The sequence below is a fragment of the Pongo pygmaeus genome, chromosome 2 (genome assembly GCF_028885625.2).
Source record: "Pongo pygmaeus isolate AG05252 chromosome 2, NHGRI_mPonPyg2-v2.0_pri, whole genome shotgun sequence".
Lineage (NCBI taxonomy): Eukaryota > Metazoa > Chordata > Mammalia > Primates > Hominidae > Pongo > Pongo pygmaeus.
In genome coordinates this window covers 176,614,484-176,632,430 of record NC_085930.1, presented here as the reverse complement: position 1 = coordinate 176,632,430, position 17,947 = coordinate 176,614,484, and the positions used below count along the sequence as shown (strand labels likewise).

Genomic DNA, 17,947 nt, shown 5'->3' with positions numbered 1-17,947 from the left:
GGATTTATTTTGAACATCTGTGTTTATAGGGTTTACAGATCACTGCAGCTGTACCAGCTGAGTAACAGGAAGGTTAAATTTATAAAAGTTAACTTGGAAATGTGCTAGCTGTTTCCAAGGAGTTAATGATATTGTACCCTTTTTCTCCCTGTCTTTCTCTAAAACCTGCTGTTGTGAAGGTACATTTAGGTCATTAAGCATTGGAGCCCTGGAAGAGCTCCCTGAAGTGAATAAACCTGCTTTCCTTCTAGACCCTGAGAAATACTTTAGGAAAGAGCCAGAGGAAGAGCATCCCCAAATTCCAGAGGCCCCGTCACTTTTTGAAAGTAAGTTCTCAGCCATCATACACCTCTATTATCCCTCTTCAGGAAATTTAGTCATTTAAAAATAGAGTAGAAAAGCATGAAAATAACAAGTGTTTGCCTTGTAGTTTGCAGTGAAACAAAGTGTGGTTTGACTGTTAAGATTTATAGTTCAGCTGCTGATCTGTGCTCTCAGATAGGAGAGCCAACAGGCTGGGATATATGAAATGAATATTTTTATTTTGTTCCTTTTCTGAAGTTAGAATGCCATGAACATGTATCTATGAATCTTCCATGGATGAGAATCTCTCTCCCCAAATAACCTTAATTTTCAAAACTGATGCTGGAGGAAGCCATCATAAGACCACTTTAGAACACGGTGTCTGGCAATCTTGTTTTATTTTCATGTGAAACACTCTAAATAGAGACGACTTAAAATGTATTGTCTTAAAGTCTTCCAGCTGCAGTGGTAGGCTGGTGTGATGAGAAGACAAGAAAGCTTAAGTTAGAAACTATAAGTGAATGATCTCTAAAGATATAGAAACAAGATGTACAAAATAATTCTTTATTTTTCAGACTATTATAGTCTTCTGAGTTCTTAAAAGTTTGAGGAATAATTCTGTAGAAAAATTCTTCCAGCAAAGAGGGGTCCTGTGGGAGAACAGGTAACACAACCTGATTCTCAGTGAAGCACTCAGAAAGCATATGGACACTGCAGGGAAGCTCATTTAAAATAATTAATAAAAAGTTTAAGTTTTCAACTTGTAACAATCAGAAAAAATCAGAATTAAATGAAGCCATCTGAGATCTGTGGTTTCAAAACTTCTAAAATCCTCTGAGCTGGGGTTCAACATCATCCTTGAGAAATAATAATGTTTGCAGTAGAAAAGTGTTTCCTTATGTCCACAGTTAGGGAACTTTAAGAGTTTCCTCTTTGCTTTGTCCCTTATGGAAAGGGAGAACAGCTGGTGAACATTTTTTTTGTTGTTGAAATTCTACTTATAGGCAAGGTACAGCTGTCATACTTCATTACCATAGTTTACAGTCTAATTATTATCAGGTGTTTTTTTTTTTTTTTAAAAAAAACCATTTTCTTAGAATTTCTCTTTGCTTTCTCTTGTGAGGGCAATCTATGGTTTCTGCTCATTTCTCTTAAAAACGAAGCCATAACTTTAGGGCTTTTTTCGCGGCTCAGAAAATGATACCCCAAAATATGCCACTTTGGCATGTTGAGTGCTTTGAACAAAGTGGATTGAAAGGCCTCGGAACCAGTCTCTCTCTTAACTTCTCCTACTGTCTACCCCACTTTTCCTTTCAAAGTTCAGGGAGGGCTTTCTCTGAAATTCCCTTATCTGACTGAGGAGGGTTCTTCCTAAAGAAATGCAACTGTATTGAACCCCCTCTCTAGGAATCTCATCAAACAACCAGGAAATGTTATTTATCAGAGGGGAAATTCAAAGTCATTACCATACCTAAACAGGCTATTGCGTATTTTTCTAGAAGGTGCTCTAAAATAACTATTTTTTAACCTAAGAGACTACTTGCATAGTAAGACAACCTTTGTTCACAGTGCAGTTGTACCCCTCACCTTTTAAAACTTGTCATCACCTCCCCCAGAGCACAGAGAAACTTTGTCCCAGGCTATCTTCTGTTCCTTGGGCTCATTCATTTCCTCTAGAAAGTATTTAGTCTTCCTCTAAAATTGGCTACCCCTCTCATCCTCCCCGCTCTACCCTGCCATTTGCCATTTCCCTCTTCTCTGTGAATAGGGTATTTAAGCTCCAACCCTCAGGCCCTTCTTTTAGTCTCATATTTTGTGGGGTTTTCATGCATATGTGTACATTAATAAATTTGTATATTGTTCCCTGTTAATCTTCATATTTTCAATTTACTTCAATAAGCTCAATTGCCCAACCTCCAGAGGGAAGGTTTAAACTTCTCTACAGCTCTAAATAACTCTTAGTGTGTCTGATAAGGATTTCAGTCTGTCATCCCATCATTTTTCACCAGGATGATTCACCTTTAAGAATGAAATGGGGGCTGGGCGCAGTGGCTCATGCCCGTAATCCCAGCACATTGGGAGACCGAGGCAGACGGATCATGAGGTCAGGAGATCGAGGCCATCCTGGCCAACATGGTGAAACTCTGTCTCCACTAAAATACAAAAAATTAGCCGGGCATGGTAGCGTGCGCCTGTTTTCCCAGCTACACAGGAGGCTGAGGCAGGGGAATCTCTTGAACTTGGAAGGTGGAGGCCGAAACTGTGCCACTGCACTAGCCTGTTGAAAAAAAAAAAAAAAAAGAATGAATATGGGAAGTACTTATCTTGTCTTTGTGAGCCACAAACAGACATGAAACAGGAATGACCAGTAAAAAAAGATCCAGACATAGGACAAAGTTGTAAAGATAGTCCGGATACAGGGTATGCATACAGGAGGAAACCAAGACAGAAAATGGACTCAGAATTGAGGCAAGATGAATAGGTGACAGAGAATATGTAAAAGCTGGAGAGGAAAGAAGTGAAAGAGACAGGTAAACAATGAGAGCAGCAAACACCTCTCTTCAGTGGTGAGAGTTCCTGCTTCTATGAAGAATCTTTTATATAATCTGTGGCAGAAGGAAGCCACAGATGTATTCTTCATATGGGCAGGGAAGATGTGTGGGTGAAGAGGTGGGGTTAATGGCTGGGCAGAAATAACCAAAATACCTAAAAGACTCAAAAATTCTCAAAGAGAATTTTTTCCCCTGGATTTCTTATTAAAATTTCCTGTAACTTCCCCACAGTTTTTAAAAGATGTTTTCTTTCTTTTTGTTTTTTATTTCCTTTCTTCAGTTTTTCTTCCTTTACTTCCCTGTTTTGAAAATATTTCCTCTTACTTGCCCTTTCTGCAAGTGAAAATAATTTTCTTTTAAAAGCTTCACCAACTTGTGAGAGAAAAAGGTGCAAATTATTGATGACTACTTGTGAGAGAAAATGATGCAAATTATTGATGACATATGACACCACCAATGAGGTTCCATGAAAATGCCAGGAAAAAAGTTCGATTCATTCTGGCTGGAGCATGGGAAAGAATTCAGCCACGTTTGAGCTGGGACTTAGAGGATGAGCAGGAGGTCAAAGGTGAGGGAGAAAACAACGAAATAGTGAGAGAGGGCATATCAAGGTTGAGGAAGGAGCAGAAGTCAAGAGGAACCCAAGTTGGCTACAATGAATGACTTCAGATATTGAGACATTAACTGAGTTTTACACACGTTAGTAGAGGTAAAGTCAAATGTGTTTGGAATGTGTTAAGTTTGAGGTATTGGTGCACCATTTACAAATAAAGTTCTGGAGGATTGAAGCAGATTTTATATACACTGTGATATCATAGAGTCTTTGACAAGCAGATACTGAAATAATGTTTGTTCATTTTTATATTTAGCTTTTCCTAGGATAGATATTACATATAGTAGCATTTGTGCTGGATGCTAAAGATGCAGAGATAATATGTAGATACCCAGCCTTCAGAGATCTTGACATTGAAGTGGGGAAATAGATAAGTAGACAAATAATTATATTCTACAACGAGGGCTATGATAGAGATGAGTACTGCATCCTATGGGAACAGATGAAAATTCAGAGATGACTTTTCAGGGAAACCAGAGTATACCCGAGCTAGATGTTAAAAGTTAAGTTGCTATGAGCCAGGTTAAAAAAAAAAAAAAACAAGCGGGGGATGATACTCTGGTAGAGGAGTGGTATAAGCAGCTCTAAGTTGGTATGAATAATATGGTGTGCTAAGGGAGCTACATGTAGTTCCCACTGGCTGGGTTCTAGAAGGAGCATGAAGAAAATGAGGCTAGACAGGTAGGTGGGGGCCAGACCATGGAGCATCTAGTAAACTATGCTAAGGACTCGGCATTTATTTAATCAGAAATAGGGAGCTATTGAAATATTTTAATGAATCATTCTGAGTTATACCATTTTATATCCTATATTACCTCTTCAATGTTTATATTTATTTGTATTATTATTAAAGTGATTGTTCTAGAAGTTACAATGCTCTTTCTTGTGCTCTTTATTCCTTCTTGTGGCACTAGGCTTTCATCTGAGACCATTTTCCTTCAGTCTGAAGAATTTTCTACAGAATTTCTTAAAATATGGGCCTGCTTGTGAATAATTTTCCCAGCTTTTACATGTCTGAAAAATGCATTTATTTCATTTTGACTTTGGAAGGATTTTTCATTGGATTTAAAGCTCTGGATGTCAGGGTTGTTTTGTTGTTTTGTTTTTTTTTTTCAAATTTTTAAAGTTAACATATTTCCCTGCATCCGTAGTTCCTGTTTAAAATCCTGCTCTTAATGTTATTGATGCATCTTATTCTGGCTGCTTTTAAAATCTTTGTCTTTAGCCTTGGTTTTCAGATGTTTTACTGTGATGATTCTAAGTACTGTTTTTTTTTGTGTGTGTGTATTTATGCTACTTGGGGTTCATAGAAATTTATTGAATGCATCTTTTTTCAATTTTGAATACTTCTCAGCCATTATCTTTTTTCAAATTATGTTTTATTCTCATTCTTGCTCTCTTCTGTTATGGAATAGCAATTACACATATGTTAGACTGTTTAATTATATCACAAATGTTTTTGATGTTCTTTTAATAAGTGGAATTAAATAATGGAATAAATAAAATGGAAAAATATTTTATTTCCTTAGGTTGGCTTCAGTTTGTATATTTTATATTGACCAGTCTGCTTTTAAACCCATCTAATCAGTTCCCAGTTTCAGATTATATATGCATGTATATCTGAAATTATATATATACACATATTTATATACTTTCAGTTTTAGAATGCCACTTGAATCTCTTTTATACAGATTCTAGTTCTCAGTTAAATTTTTCTCATCCATTTTGTTCATCTTTTCCCTGTTTTTGAAACATGTTTATAATGGTAATTTTTAAAGTCTTGGTTGACTAACTCCAAAATCTGGATAATCCCTGGGTCTGCTTCTAATATATATTTTTTTCCTCTTGGTTTTTAGTCTCATTTTTCCTGCTCCTCTGCAAGTCCTGTAATTTTTTATTATATGACAGAAAATTTAAAAGATTTATAGACACTAAAATTAATATTCTTTTCTGTCAGCAATGGTTCACTCTTTTCCTTAATTCGGTGGAGAGAATGAGACACTGATGACCTTAATCTAATTAGTACTTGAGCCGGATCAGTGCTGAGGTACGGATTTAGTTAGGCTTAGTCCACTTCTGATTTCAAATGTCTGTTTTAGGCTTCTCCTTTTAGTGGGGTATTGTCTCCCACGTACTGCAAAACTGCAGAAAACATTACTCTGCATTTTCAGTCCAATCCACAGTCTCCCACACCACCCCAGGGCTCAGAGAATGTCCTATGGGAAAGACTGGCCAAAGCTGTGACATTTCTCTAGATTCCAATACATCACACCAACCCACATAGCCATCAAAACACTTCCAAATTTACTTTCCCATGAGAGAGTCTCTCAGTCGAATGCAGGTCTGTTTCTTAGCAATGCCAAAACATAATAAATCCCCAGAAAGAAGAAAATACTTGGCAATTTTAGCTCATCTAGGAAGGGCCCTACCATCTCTGGAATTTAATTATTTTGGTCATCATTTGCTTCCACAGCCTTCTGATGGCTTTAAACATATCATTTGTAATTTATCTGTTTTTTTTTTTCCTATCTGGTGCAGTGAGAATGATAACCTGCAACTACCTATTAAATCCTATCCAGAAAGAAAATTCCTGTTGAAATGTTTAAAACAAGAAAGTGTCATGACCAGATTGGCATTTTAGAAAGCGTTCTGAAAACTGCGGTAGATGCATTATAATGGGGCTAGACTGAAGGCAGCAATATTATAGTAATGGGAACTTGCTGTGTGCAGTCAGCTCTCTGCTTTTGAATCATCACTTTGCCTTCTACTATTCGTTTATATCTGAATAAATTATTCACCCTATTAAGTCTCAGTTTATTTTTCATCTGTAAAATTGGGATAATGATGCCTGCCTCTTGGAGTTATGTGGGTTAATTATAGCACAATAGCTAGCACACTAACCATTCACTAGATGATGTCTATTATGATTTTGAAGATAAAGAAAACCTAGAAAGGAAATAACTAACTTGAGAGATATTAAGGAGTTTGAATTTAAAGGATTATGTGCCCAATAAGAGATGAATACATGTATGTCGATCAGTCTTCTAGTTTGGATATCTATGTTGAGGTAAAAAGACTATCATTGAGAGAGGAAATACAGAAGAGGATGGGATAGAGTTAGAAAATGACATTAGTTTCTAAGATATGTTGAGATGGAGGTGCCTATGGGACACCTACTAAAGAAAGCTGACACCTTTCCGAGAAACTAGCCATCATAGAAAGGAAAAAGAATAAGTGATAACTGAAAAGAAACTATAGTTGATAGGCATGTTTAAAAATTAAGTTCAATATTTTTGTTCTGATTTTAGATTTGATACATGCATATTATAGAAAATTGACTAGTAAGAAGTAAACAGAACTCTAAGGAATATAGGAATAGGAAAATGAAAGAGCAGCCACTACTTCTCACGCCTGAGATATATTGACCAAGGAAGAGTCCCACCTATCCCAGGGCTGAGCGGTGTTTTCCATGCTTCACTGAATGGCAAACCCACGGAGGTGCTGTAGGTGGAACTTACCAGAAATCTACCACCAGGGTTCCAGGAGAAACTATCCACAGGGAGATGCTGTTTCTCAGAACTCACTGCAGAACCCTTAAGAGGGTACAGGGAAGGCTGTTCACATGGAAGAGTCACACAGTTGGTCTCTTGCTTGCCAAGGATATTATGGAAAACCATTCATGGAGTGGTACCAGATAGGTGGCATACTGCTGACAGGGGAAACTGCTAGCTCTGGGTTCTGGAGGAGCCTTACCTGCATTGCAGGAGTATGGTGTTGGAAAAGTCACTGCAAGAGCTTGGTACTGGAGAAGTCATGCTATAAGAACCTAGTGCTGGAGAAACTGCAGGGCAGGATTCTTGGGAGAGGAGCACAGAGAACCTGGAACTTGGAAGAGAAATCCATTTCTCCTCCAGTGTCTCTCCATTACCCCCTAGTGACAGAGCTCAACATCATGACAGCTAGCAAAGGAGGCATATTGTAGGCTTGAGTCTGTCCTCACAAAGCAGGCATCACAAAGTTTGGGTAATACATTGATAATGGACATAGTCTCATCTTATCTGCCTCTCCATGCTTGTTCTCCACTCCTGGTCCTTTTACATCATGTTGGGACCTTCAAAATTACAGTTTTATACCTGGTAAGTTATAAGGTGATAATGGATGTCTTTTGAGGTGGGGGTGGGAATTGCAATTTATAAAGAGAATAAGCCATGGAAACGATAAAGTTATAAAGATGAAATTTTAAGCGTAAGACTGGTTTCAAAACAAGGTTCTACTACTTGCTAGCTTTGTAAACTTAAGCAATTCAAGTAAACATTCTGTGCCTTAGTTTCCTCAACTGAAAATAAGCTTCATCTTAGTTATCATCATAATGTTTCTGTGAACATTAAATGATATAACCCATGTGAAGCCCTTAGCACAGTGCCTGATACCCAGTAAGACTTTGATACATTTTATTTATTGGTAATGTCCTGTATTATTATTCCACTAAATAGTTCTACAATGTGGGACTTACTATTCCCCACATTTTCTATATGAAGAATTTGTGGCATAAAGAATTTAAATAATTGGCCTAAGTTCACATAGATAGTAAAGGTAGAGCCTAGATGGGAATGCTGAAAAACTGACTCAGGTGTTTATGCTATTAATATTTCAAAATTCAGCCTCCCCTGTTCAAATAGTATTCAAATCACATTCCCTAGTAGCTTATTCTTGCTCTTATTTCTAAAACCAGCCATTTTACTGTGTTACCTATTTTTATTATTTTCATTTAAAATTGTTCCTCTCCTTTTCAGAAGGATACTGATGAATTTAAAAATTGTTATTATAAAATAACACTTCAAAAAAAACTTCAATTACCAATATATTTCTCCTGCACACTATCATTGCAGAGTCTACCTTACGTCTTTGCACTGCATTTTTTCCACCTTGCTGCAATATCCATAATTACCTCGTGCATAGGTTATTTGGCAGTTGTACAATGAGAGGCATTTTGCTAGTCTCACTTTCAATGTCCTAAACTCTCACTTTGGAACTTGGGACAGTTTTCAAACACTTTAAAATCCCCAGGTGACGTTTTAGCCATACCTGCTGGGTTTTTTATGTCATTTTGTGTTCTCTTTCTTTCCCTTTCAACTTGAAACATCTTTCTCCGCACTTTCCCTTTAGCTTTCAAGTTGTTCCCAGTTGGTTCTTAAACAGCTTGAAACCACTCTTTGATATGCCTTATTCAAAATCCTGGAAGCTACTTAGAACTGCCTCTGAGTCAGGTTTTGCCAATAAATTCCCCAGAACCCATTCACATTGTATCTGTAAAATCTTTAAAACTTGAAACAGTGTGGAGAAAATGCTCTATTAATGATACCTCAGGTGACTTGTTTTGTTGTAGCTGTTGCTCTGTGAAAGACAAAATGTATGAAACAATTAAAGAGATGGTTTTATTCAGCCTACTGCAATATGGAGAAAGTTCATTAAACAGGAACATCTCAAAGAAAAGAAAAGAGGTCTGAGCTTTTGTAGAGGTAGGTAGATGAGGAAGTCATCTGTGATTCTTATAGGACTCATGAGGAAGGAAAGAGAGGGTCTTGGAATATATGAGAGGAGAGGAGTCCTTTGTGGTTAGCTGTTTCTAGAACATGAAAAGGTAGAGAGATTTCTTAAATGTCTTCACTTTCCAGGAGCACTGGACTGAGGTAAAGTTCAGCATTGCCAGTCTCATCCCCCTTTTGTTTAAGAAAAATAAATATCACTCATTGCTGAACAACCTAAAAGTGATCCTAAAGCTCCCAGGTGGGGCAAAGCAGAGTCTCAGAAATAATCTCTCAGGGGTTCTTGTTGATGTTGCTCCTACAAAACCACTTGAATTTATATTGCCAGGTGGTGGCAAAGGTCAGCTGTTTTGAAGTCCTGATGATCCTGGGAGAAAGGGACAGCTGCAAGGCAACCAAAAGTCTGTATAGGGATCTGGGATGTCAGGTTTTAGTTCTTGGTAATGTCCTTAGGTGGGAGGGAGAAAAACTGAAAATGTTAGTTTGGAAAGTTGTAGTTAAATGTTGAAAAAAAAAAAAAAACATTAGATTGAAAAGTTTGGAGAGTTGACAATTTGTGCAAGGTAGCAGACAAGTCCAATTTGCAAGTAGATCCCGAAAGTGGTGTTTCCAAGGAGAAGAGGGAGTCAAATCTCTAGTAGATAAAACAAAGTTTGCATATCCGTCAGTGGCTTGCAAGTTTAAAGAGGGGCAAAAATAGTTCAAAAACAGTGAACTCAACTAGAATCTAACAACCCAGAAGGGTGTGCTGCAGACAATACATAGTGTTTTATTGAAACACACAATGTTTCACATTAGCCCTGAAGCTACAAGTCAAAAATATACACAAGCTTTTATTAAAATCTTTATTTTAGAATATAATTTTAAATCTAGCACCAGTAAAGAAAAATAATGTTTGATATCATATAAAAGTTCTTACTTGAACAAATAATCAAAATGCAGGAAGAAAGCGTTTATAGATACATGCATTGACTATATGATAAATGAGAGATTGCTAAACATGGCTCACCTCAGGACCTTTTAGATACTAAACATCCAGAATGAACAGAAAACTCAGGGGCATTTTAAAAAGTAGAAATCCTTCCTATTGCTCTATATTTTTGTTTACATAGCACTAAATTATCTCAAAATTCACAAATACAACACACACACACCAAAATTTTGGGTCTATAACACAGAAGTCATTAATATGTGAACAACATATTTAAAAGGTTCAACAGGTCCCAAGAAACCATTATTTGACAGTCATATGAAAACTATTAAAGTATTTTGATTAATCATCACCACTCTTTCTCACCAACCCGTTGCTTTGTTGCCTGGTTGTTACCGGATGGTGGCTGAAATAAAAGGACATTTAACAATACTCATCTAGAGCTTAGATTTAGAAATCAGGACCTTGACATCAAGATGTGGGCAGTGGATAGCAGCATGGGCATCACCGGGGAGCTCCTTAGAAATGCAGCATCTCAGGACCCACCCCAGATCTGTTGCATGAGAATTTGTATTTTAATGAGATCCCCAGGTGATTCTTATGCACATAAAAGTTTGATAAATAAGGATTTGTCTAGAAGACACAAAATAGGACAGAAAATAGGAGGAAGAATGTGAATTAGAAGGGAGTTTTCAGAATGCTGTACACTCATAGACAGGCAGTCATTGCATACTACATTACATAGCTGCCAAGTCCTTTGTTGCCAGGGTATCTTTGTGAGTTTTGCCACTGTTGTTCAGCTGATATAGTTAGTTGCCAATTAGCAGGCAAGGGAAAGACTAGAAGACAATATATAAACCAATTCTTCTATGTTAAGATCCTTGAATCATTTTATTATAGAGAAAATGTTTTGGATACTTTCCTGACCACCACATCTTTCCTTTTCATCACTGTGAAAACAGCTTTTGGCTATCATTGTAATAAACCTTGTCAGGCAGCCAACTATAAAGTGAAGTGATGAGTGTATAAATGTCATATTTTCTCAGGTAGGGAATAGTGAATGTAAGTGGTTACTGATAACACTAGATGTTAATTTTTAAGAACTTGGTTGTGGTTAAATGGATGTATATGTATATATGTGACATGGAGAATCACCCTTTTATGAATATTACAGGGTCCCCAGGTCTCTGGAATGCAGGGATTCCAAAGGGTGAGGAGTGAGCCAACCCCTTTGCATGCCTGAAAGTTCCTTCATTCGTGTGCTCATATATTCTACATTTTGAGTCCCTTTTCCATGAGCCAGATTTTGAGTCCCTTTTCCATGGGGACTCAAAATATACATTTTGAGTCCCTTTTCCATGAGCCAGATACAATGCTGGGTGCTAGGGATATATGGTATACAAAGGCAAACAAAGTCTACTGCTGCTAAATTTATTGTCTAGGAAGAGAGATAGGTAATAAGTAAGTAAATAAATAGTTAAAGATGGTAAGTTTGGAGAATGATATCGATAAGAGCTAAGAAGAAAATAAAACAAGATAATATAATAAGGTGACATTAGGAAGAACATCAGTGAAGTTCTCTCTGACATTTAAGCTAAATCCTAAGGTAGAAAGTTCTACAAAGATGTTGGGGCAGAATGTCCCAAGCACAGGAAACAAGTATAAAACCACTGAGAACAAAATTGACATGTTCCAGGGATAGAAAAGAGGTCACCGTTGCTAGAATGGAGTGAGGAGACTGGTATCAGATGAGATTAGAGGGAGTTCAGGGGTCATGTCATGTGGGACCATGTTGCCTGGGCAAAAAATTTGGTTTAAGTATAAAGGGAAGCCTTCAGAGGGTTTCAAGAGGAATGTGACCTGATGAATCTAGACACTGGCTGTTGCTCACTAATCTGAGCAAACTACTGTCCAGGATTCTAAATAAGTTATGTGGCCAGGGAGGCAAGAAGTTGGAGGCTTGAGGTTCCTAGGCTTGTGATCATATGGGAACTTGAGGGTGCTTTAAGATAAGCTGTGTATTTATTTATTTACTTTATTTTTTACTTTTTTTTTTTTTTTTAATCCATCCATTCCTCAAGCATTTATTCTTTGTGTTACAAACAATCCAATTAAACTAAAAATTACAGATTTTTAGTTTAAAATGTGCAATTATTGACTATAGTCACTCTTGTGCTATCAAATACTATGTCTTATTCTTTCTATTTTTTTTTTTTTTTTTTTTTTACAATTGAAGTCTTTATTTTTATTTTTTTTCTTTTTTTTTTTCTTTTATTATTATTATTATTATACTTTAGGTTTTATGGTACATGTGCGCAATGTGCAGGTAAGTTACATATGTATACATGTGCCATGCTGGTGCTTTTTAAAAATTTCAGCCTTTATTTTAGATACAGGGAACACATGTGCAGGTTTGGTACATGGATATATTGCACCCAGGTAATGAGCATAGTACCCAATAGGTAGTTTTTCAAACCATACAGCTCACTCCATCCCTGTTCTAGTAGTCCATAGTGACTATTTTTATCATATTTATGTCCATGTGTGCTCAATGTTTAACCCTTACTTATAAGTGAGAACATGTGGTATTTGGATTTCTGTTCCTGCATTAATTTGCTTAGGATTGTGTCCTCCAGCTTCATCAGTATTGCTGCAAAAGACAAGATTTCAACATTTTTATGGTTGCATAGTATTCCATGGTATGTGTGTGTGTGTGTGTGTGTATCAATCACATTTTCTTTATCCAATCCATCATTGATGAGTACCTAAGTTGATTACATGTCTTTGCTATTGTGAATAGCATGGTGATAACACATGAGTACATGTGTGTTTTTGGTATAATGATCTATTTTCCTTTTGGTGTATTTCCAGTAGTGAGATTTCTGGGTCAAATGGTAGCTCTGTTTTAAGTTATTTGAGAAATCTCCAAACAGCTTTCCACAGTGGCTGAACTAATTTACATTCCTACCAATGGCATATAAGCCTTCCCTTTTCTCCACAGCCTTGCAAGAATCTGTTGTTTTTTGACTTAATAATAGCCATTTTGACTGGTGTGAGAAGGTATTTTATTGTGGTTTTGATTTGCTTTTCTCTGATGATTAGTGATGATGAATAATTTTCATATGTTTCTTGGCCACTTGTATGTCTTCTTTTGAGAAGTGTCCATTCATGTCTTTTGCCCATTTTTTGATAGTGTTGTTTTATGCTTGTTGATTTAAGTTTTTCTTTTAATAGATGCTGGATGTCAAATCTTTGTCAGATGAATAGTTTGTGAATATTTTCTCCCGTTCTGTACATTGTCTGTTTACTCTGTTGATGGTTTGTTTTGCTGTGATGAAGCTTTTTTATTTAATTAGGTTCCATTTACCGACTTTTGTTCTTGTTACTGTTGCTTTTGGGGGCTTAGCCAAAAATTCTTTGCCAAGACTGATGTCAAGAAGGGTATATCCTAGATTTTCTTCCAGAATTTTTCTAGTTTGGGGTCTTATATTTAAATCTTTAATCCATCCTTAGTTAATTTTTGTATATGTTGAAAGGTAAGGGTCCAGTTTCAATCTTCTGCATATGGTTAGCCAGTTATCTCAGCACCATTTATTGAACAGGGAGTCCTTTTTCCATTGGTTGTTTTTGTAGACCTTGTTGAAGATCAGATGGTTGTAGGTACGCAGCTTTATTTTTGAGATTTTTATTCTTTTCCATTGGTGTATGTGTTTGTTTTTGTGTCAGTACCATGCTGTTTTAGTTACTGCGGCCTTATAGTATATTTTGAAGTCAGGTAATGTGATGCCTCTAGCTTTGTTCTTTTTGCTTAGGATTCCTTCAGTTATTTGGGCTCTTTATTTTTGGTCCAATGTGAATTTTAGAATAGTTTTTTCTAATTCTGAAATGAATGACATTTATTGTTTTGTGAGAAAGCATGTGGTTGATCTTAGAATATGTTCTGTGTGGAGATGAGAAGAATATATATTCTGTTGGTTGTTCCGTGGGGTGTTCTGTAGTTGTCAATTAGGTCCAGTTGATCAAGTGTAAATTTTAAGCCTAGAGTTTCTTTGTTAGTTTTCTGCCTTGACGATCTGTTTAATGTTGTCAGTGAGGTGTTGAAGTCTGTCAGTATTATTGTGTGGTTGTCTAAGTTTTTTTCATAGGCCAAGAACTTGTTTTATGAATCTCGATGCTCCAGTGATGGGTATGTGTATATTTAGGATAGTTAAATATTCTTGTTGGATCATACGCATATGCCCTTCTTAATTTTTATTTGTTTAAAATCTGTTTTATCTGATTTAAGAATAGGAACCCCTGCTCTTTTTTGTTTTCTGTTTCAGTGAGAGAACCTTGTCTATTTCTTTACTGTGAGCCTGTAGGCATTGTTACATGTGAGATGGGTCTCTTGAAGACAGCAGATGGTTGGGTCTTGTTTTTGTAACCAGCATGCCACCCTATGTCTTTTAAGTGAGGTGTTTAGCCCATTTACATTCAGGGTTAGTATTTGTATGTGAGATTTTGATCCTGTCGTTATGTTCTTAGCTGGTTGTTATGTAGACTTGATCGTATAGTTGCTTTATAGTGAACTGTGGGCTATGCACTTAAGTGTGTTTTTGTGGTAGCAGGTGTTGTTCTTTTGGTTCTATATTTAGGATGCCTTTAAGAGACTCTTGTAATTACGGTTGATCACATTGAAATAAATTCCCTCACCATTTGCTTGTCTGAGAAAGATTTTATTTCTCTTTCACTTATGAATCTTAGTATGGAGGGATATGAAATTATTGGATGGAATTTTTCTTCTTTAAGTATGTTGAAAATAGGTCTTCAATCTCTTTTGGCTTGTAAGGATTCTTCTGAGAAGTCTACTGCTAGCCTGATATGGTCTCTCTCTATGTGACTTGACCATTCTTTCTAACTGCCTTTTTTTTTCTTTTGCATGACCTTGGTGAATCTGCTAACTGTGTGCCTTGGGGATGGCCCTCTTGTCTAGTATCTTGCCAGGGTTCTTTGTATTTCTTGGATTTGTGTGTCAACCACTCCAGCAACATTGGGGAAATATTTGTGGACTATATCCTCAAATATATTTTCCAAGTTGCTTATTTTCTCTCCTCTCAGGATTATCAGTGAGTCCTAGATTTGGTCTCTTTATATAATCTCATAGTTTTCAGAGGTTTTGTTCCTTTTTAAAAAATTCTATTTTTGTCTGACTGAGTTGATTTGAAGAACCAGTCTTTGAGTGCTGAGGTTTTTCCTCAGCTTGGTCTATTCGGCTGTTAAAACTTCTAATTGTATTATAAAATCCTTGTAGTAAATTTTTAAGTTCTAGAAGTTCAGTTGGGTTCTTAAAATAGCTATTTAATATTTCAGCTCTTGGATCATTTTATTGGATTCCTTGGGTTCCTTGCATTGGGTTTCGGCTTTGTCCTAAATCTTGTTGTGCTTCCTTGCCATCCAGATGCTGAATTCTATGTCTAAGTTGTGTATTCAAGGAGACATAAATTTTCTTTTTTCTCAACTTTTATTTTTATTTATTTATTTTTATTTTTATTTTACTTTGAGTTCTAGGATACATGTGTAGAACGTGAAGGTTTTTTACGTAGGTATCCGTGTGCCATGGTGGTTTGCTGCACCTGTCAACCTATCATCTAGGTTTTAAGCCCCACATGCATTAGGTATTTGTCCTAATGCTATCCTTCCCCTTCCCCCACACCACCCGACAGACCCTGGTTTGTGATGTTCTCCACCCTGTGTCCATGTGTTCTCATTGTTCAACTCTGACTTATGAGTGAGAACACGTGGTGTTTGATTTTCCGTTCCTGTGTTAGTTTGCTGAGAATGATGGCCTCCAGCTTCATCCATGTCCCTGCAAAGGACGTGAACTCATTCTTTTTTATGGCTGCGTAGTATTCCATGGTGTAAATGTGCCACATTTTCTTTATCCAGTCTATCATTGATGGGCATTTGGGTTGGTTCCAAGTCTTTGCTATTGTGAACAGCACTGCAATAAACATATGTGTGCATGTGTCTTTATAGTAGAATGATTTATAGTCCCAGTATAGTAGAATGATTTATGTACCCAGTAATGGGATTGCTGAGTCAAATGGTATTTCTGGTTCATGATTTTTTTTTACTAGTGGTATTCAACCGTCTCCAGCCACAAACCACAGGAAATTTGACAAATCAGCCTGTTTGTTATAATAAGAACACATCACTATTTTTTTTTTGCCGTCGTCCTGTGATAGTGTACTTCATGGAAAGTGTATCAGTCAGAGGGGAACCAGGGAAATAAAATCAGCAGGACTTCATATTGAGATTTATTACAAGAAGTTGACTTATGGGTTTGTTGGGCTGAGTGAGCAAGTTCAAAATATGTAGCACTAACTCAAGAAGAAAAGATCATGGGCAGGCTCGGCACAGGCAGAAACTTTCATTGATAGAATTTCTTCACTTTTATATATACATATATATTTTATTGTACTTTAAGTTCTAGGGTACATGTGTACAACGTGCAGGTTTGTTACATATGAATACATGTGCCATGTTGGTGTGCTGCACCCATTAACTCGTCATTTACATTAGTATATCTCCTAATGCTATCCCTCCCCCCTCCCCTCATCCCACAACAGGCCCCGGTATTAAGGCCTTTTATCTGATTAAGTCTGGCTCACCAGATAATCCGGGATAATCTCCCTTGTCTAAAGTTCATTGATTAGGGACTTGAACCACATTTGCAAAATCCCTTCAAAGCAACACTTATATTAATATTTGACTTCATAACTGTGGACTTTACCCTAGCCAACTTAATACATCAAGAAAGTCATCACAGCAAGGTTAAGGACATTTTAAAAATAATTGTAAGCAAGTTCAATAAATGATTATTTCTTACATGTATTATGATCTACTACATACTCAACACATCATCATAAAAATCATTATGCCATTAACTTAGCAGATGTTACTATGAATAGTGAGAGGAATTGATTACCATTATACATTTAAAAGATGTTAAGTTAATGACATTATTTTTGCCACATATAGATTTACAAATGAAGCTAATGAAGGTTAAGTTTTCTGGGCCTCATCTACAAAGACCCTTTGAGTATTAGAAATTGCTAGGAGTTTGAGAGTGTTCTAGGTGAAGAGCAGAAGCAAGGTTACAAGCAACAATCATTTCCAGGTAAGCATTTCAGGTATCTTTTTAAAAAGAGATCTCAGGACCTAACTCTAAAAATTACTAGTAATTTGTTGAAATTTATTTTATCTTAAATAGCCACTTTTATGAATAAATTCATATTTGTAATTTTATATTCTGTTTTTCTAAAGAGAGCTCCCAAAATTGTAACTTTCAGGCCCAAGAAACAGGGATCCACCCCTGCATATGTACTTTTTATAATCTGTTTGTTAACTAAAAAGAAAAAAAATTAAAAATGAGCCATCCAAGTGAGTTCGTCTCTCTCAATATCTTACAAAGACTTATCAGTTAGCTATTGGGTTAATGGCCTTGAAACCCAGTCAATTACAATGAAAATTTGTTGTCTAGTTGAGAGACGAATCTCAGTAAAACAGAATTTCAGAAGTAACATTCTGGCTTTTACAATATATTTCAGAAGGGCTCAAAGGCATTCTGAATTGCTTGTGATTCTAAAGTGCTAATCTGCAATCATATGGGACAGGATCAGCTGCTGATGTACAGATATCCACATTATCTCATACTGCTGGTATTAGGAAAATGGAAAATACTGTCTTTCATTTTATCTCTGCTTAATGCCAGTTGCAGATGTATTCATTTTCATCTTATTGCTCTAGTTCTTCATTTCTCTAAGACACTGTTAGATCTATGCTCAGTGATGACAGAATGAACTTGTTTTCTCATTCTCCTGCCCCCCTTTTACCACACAATTTTATTCCATAACATGATTTTCTTTATGCTTACTTTTATTTTGTTAAATTTGCTTATACTGCTATTAGTCGATTTGTCAGTTTTCAGTGTTATTCTTTGTCTCTGATTTATCATAAACAA

General features: G+C 36.4%; 1 protein-coding gene across 1 annotated transcript in view; it reads left to right on the top strand.

Moving 5' to 3' along the window:
* The window catches only part of WDR49 (WD repeat domain 49), a 177,407-nt gene that overhangs the window by 155,436 nt on the left and 4,024 nt on the right, over positions 1-17,947 (top strand). The window contains exon 18 of the mRNA XM_054482756.1: positions 180-326. Coding sequence (XP_054338731.1) covers positions 180-326 — 147 coding nt within the window. The remainder of the gene's footprint in view (positions 1-179; positions 327-17,947) is intronic.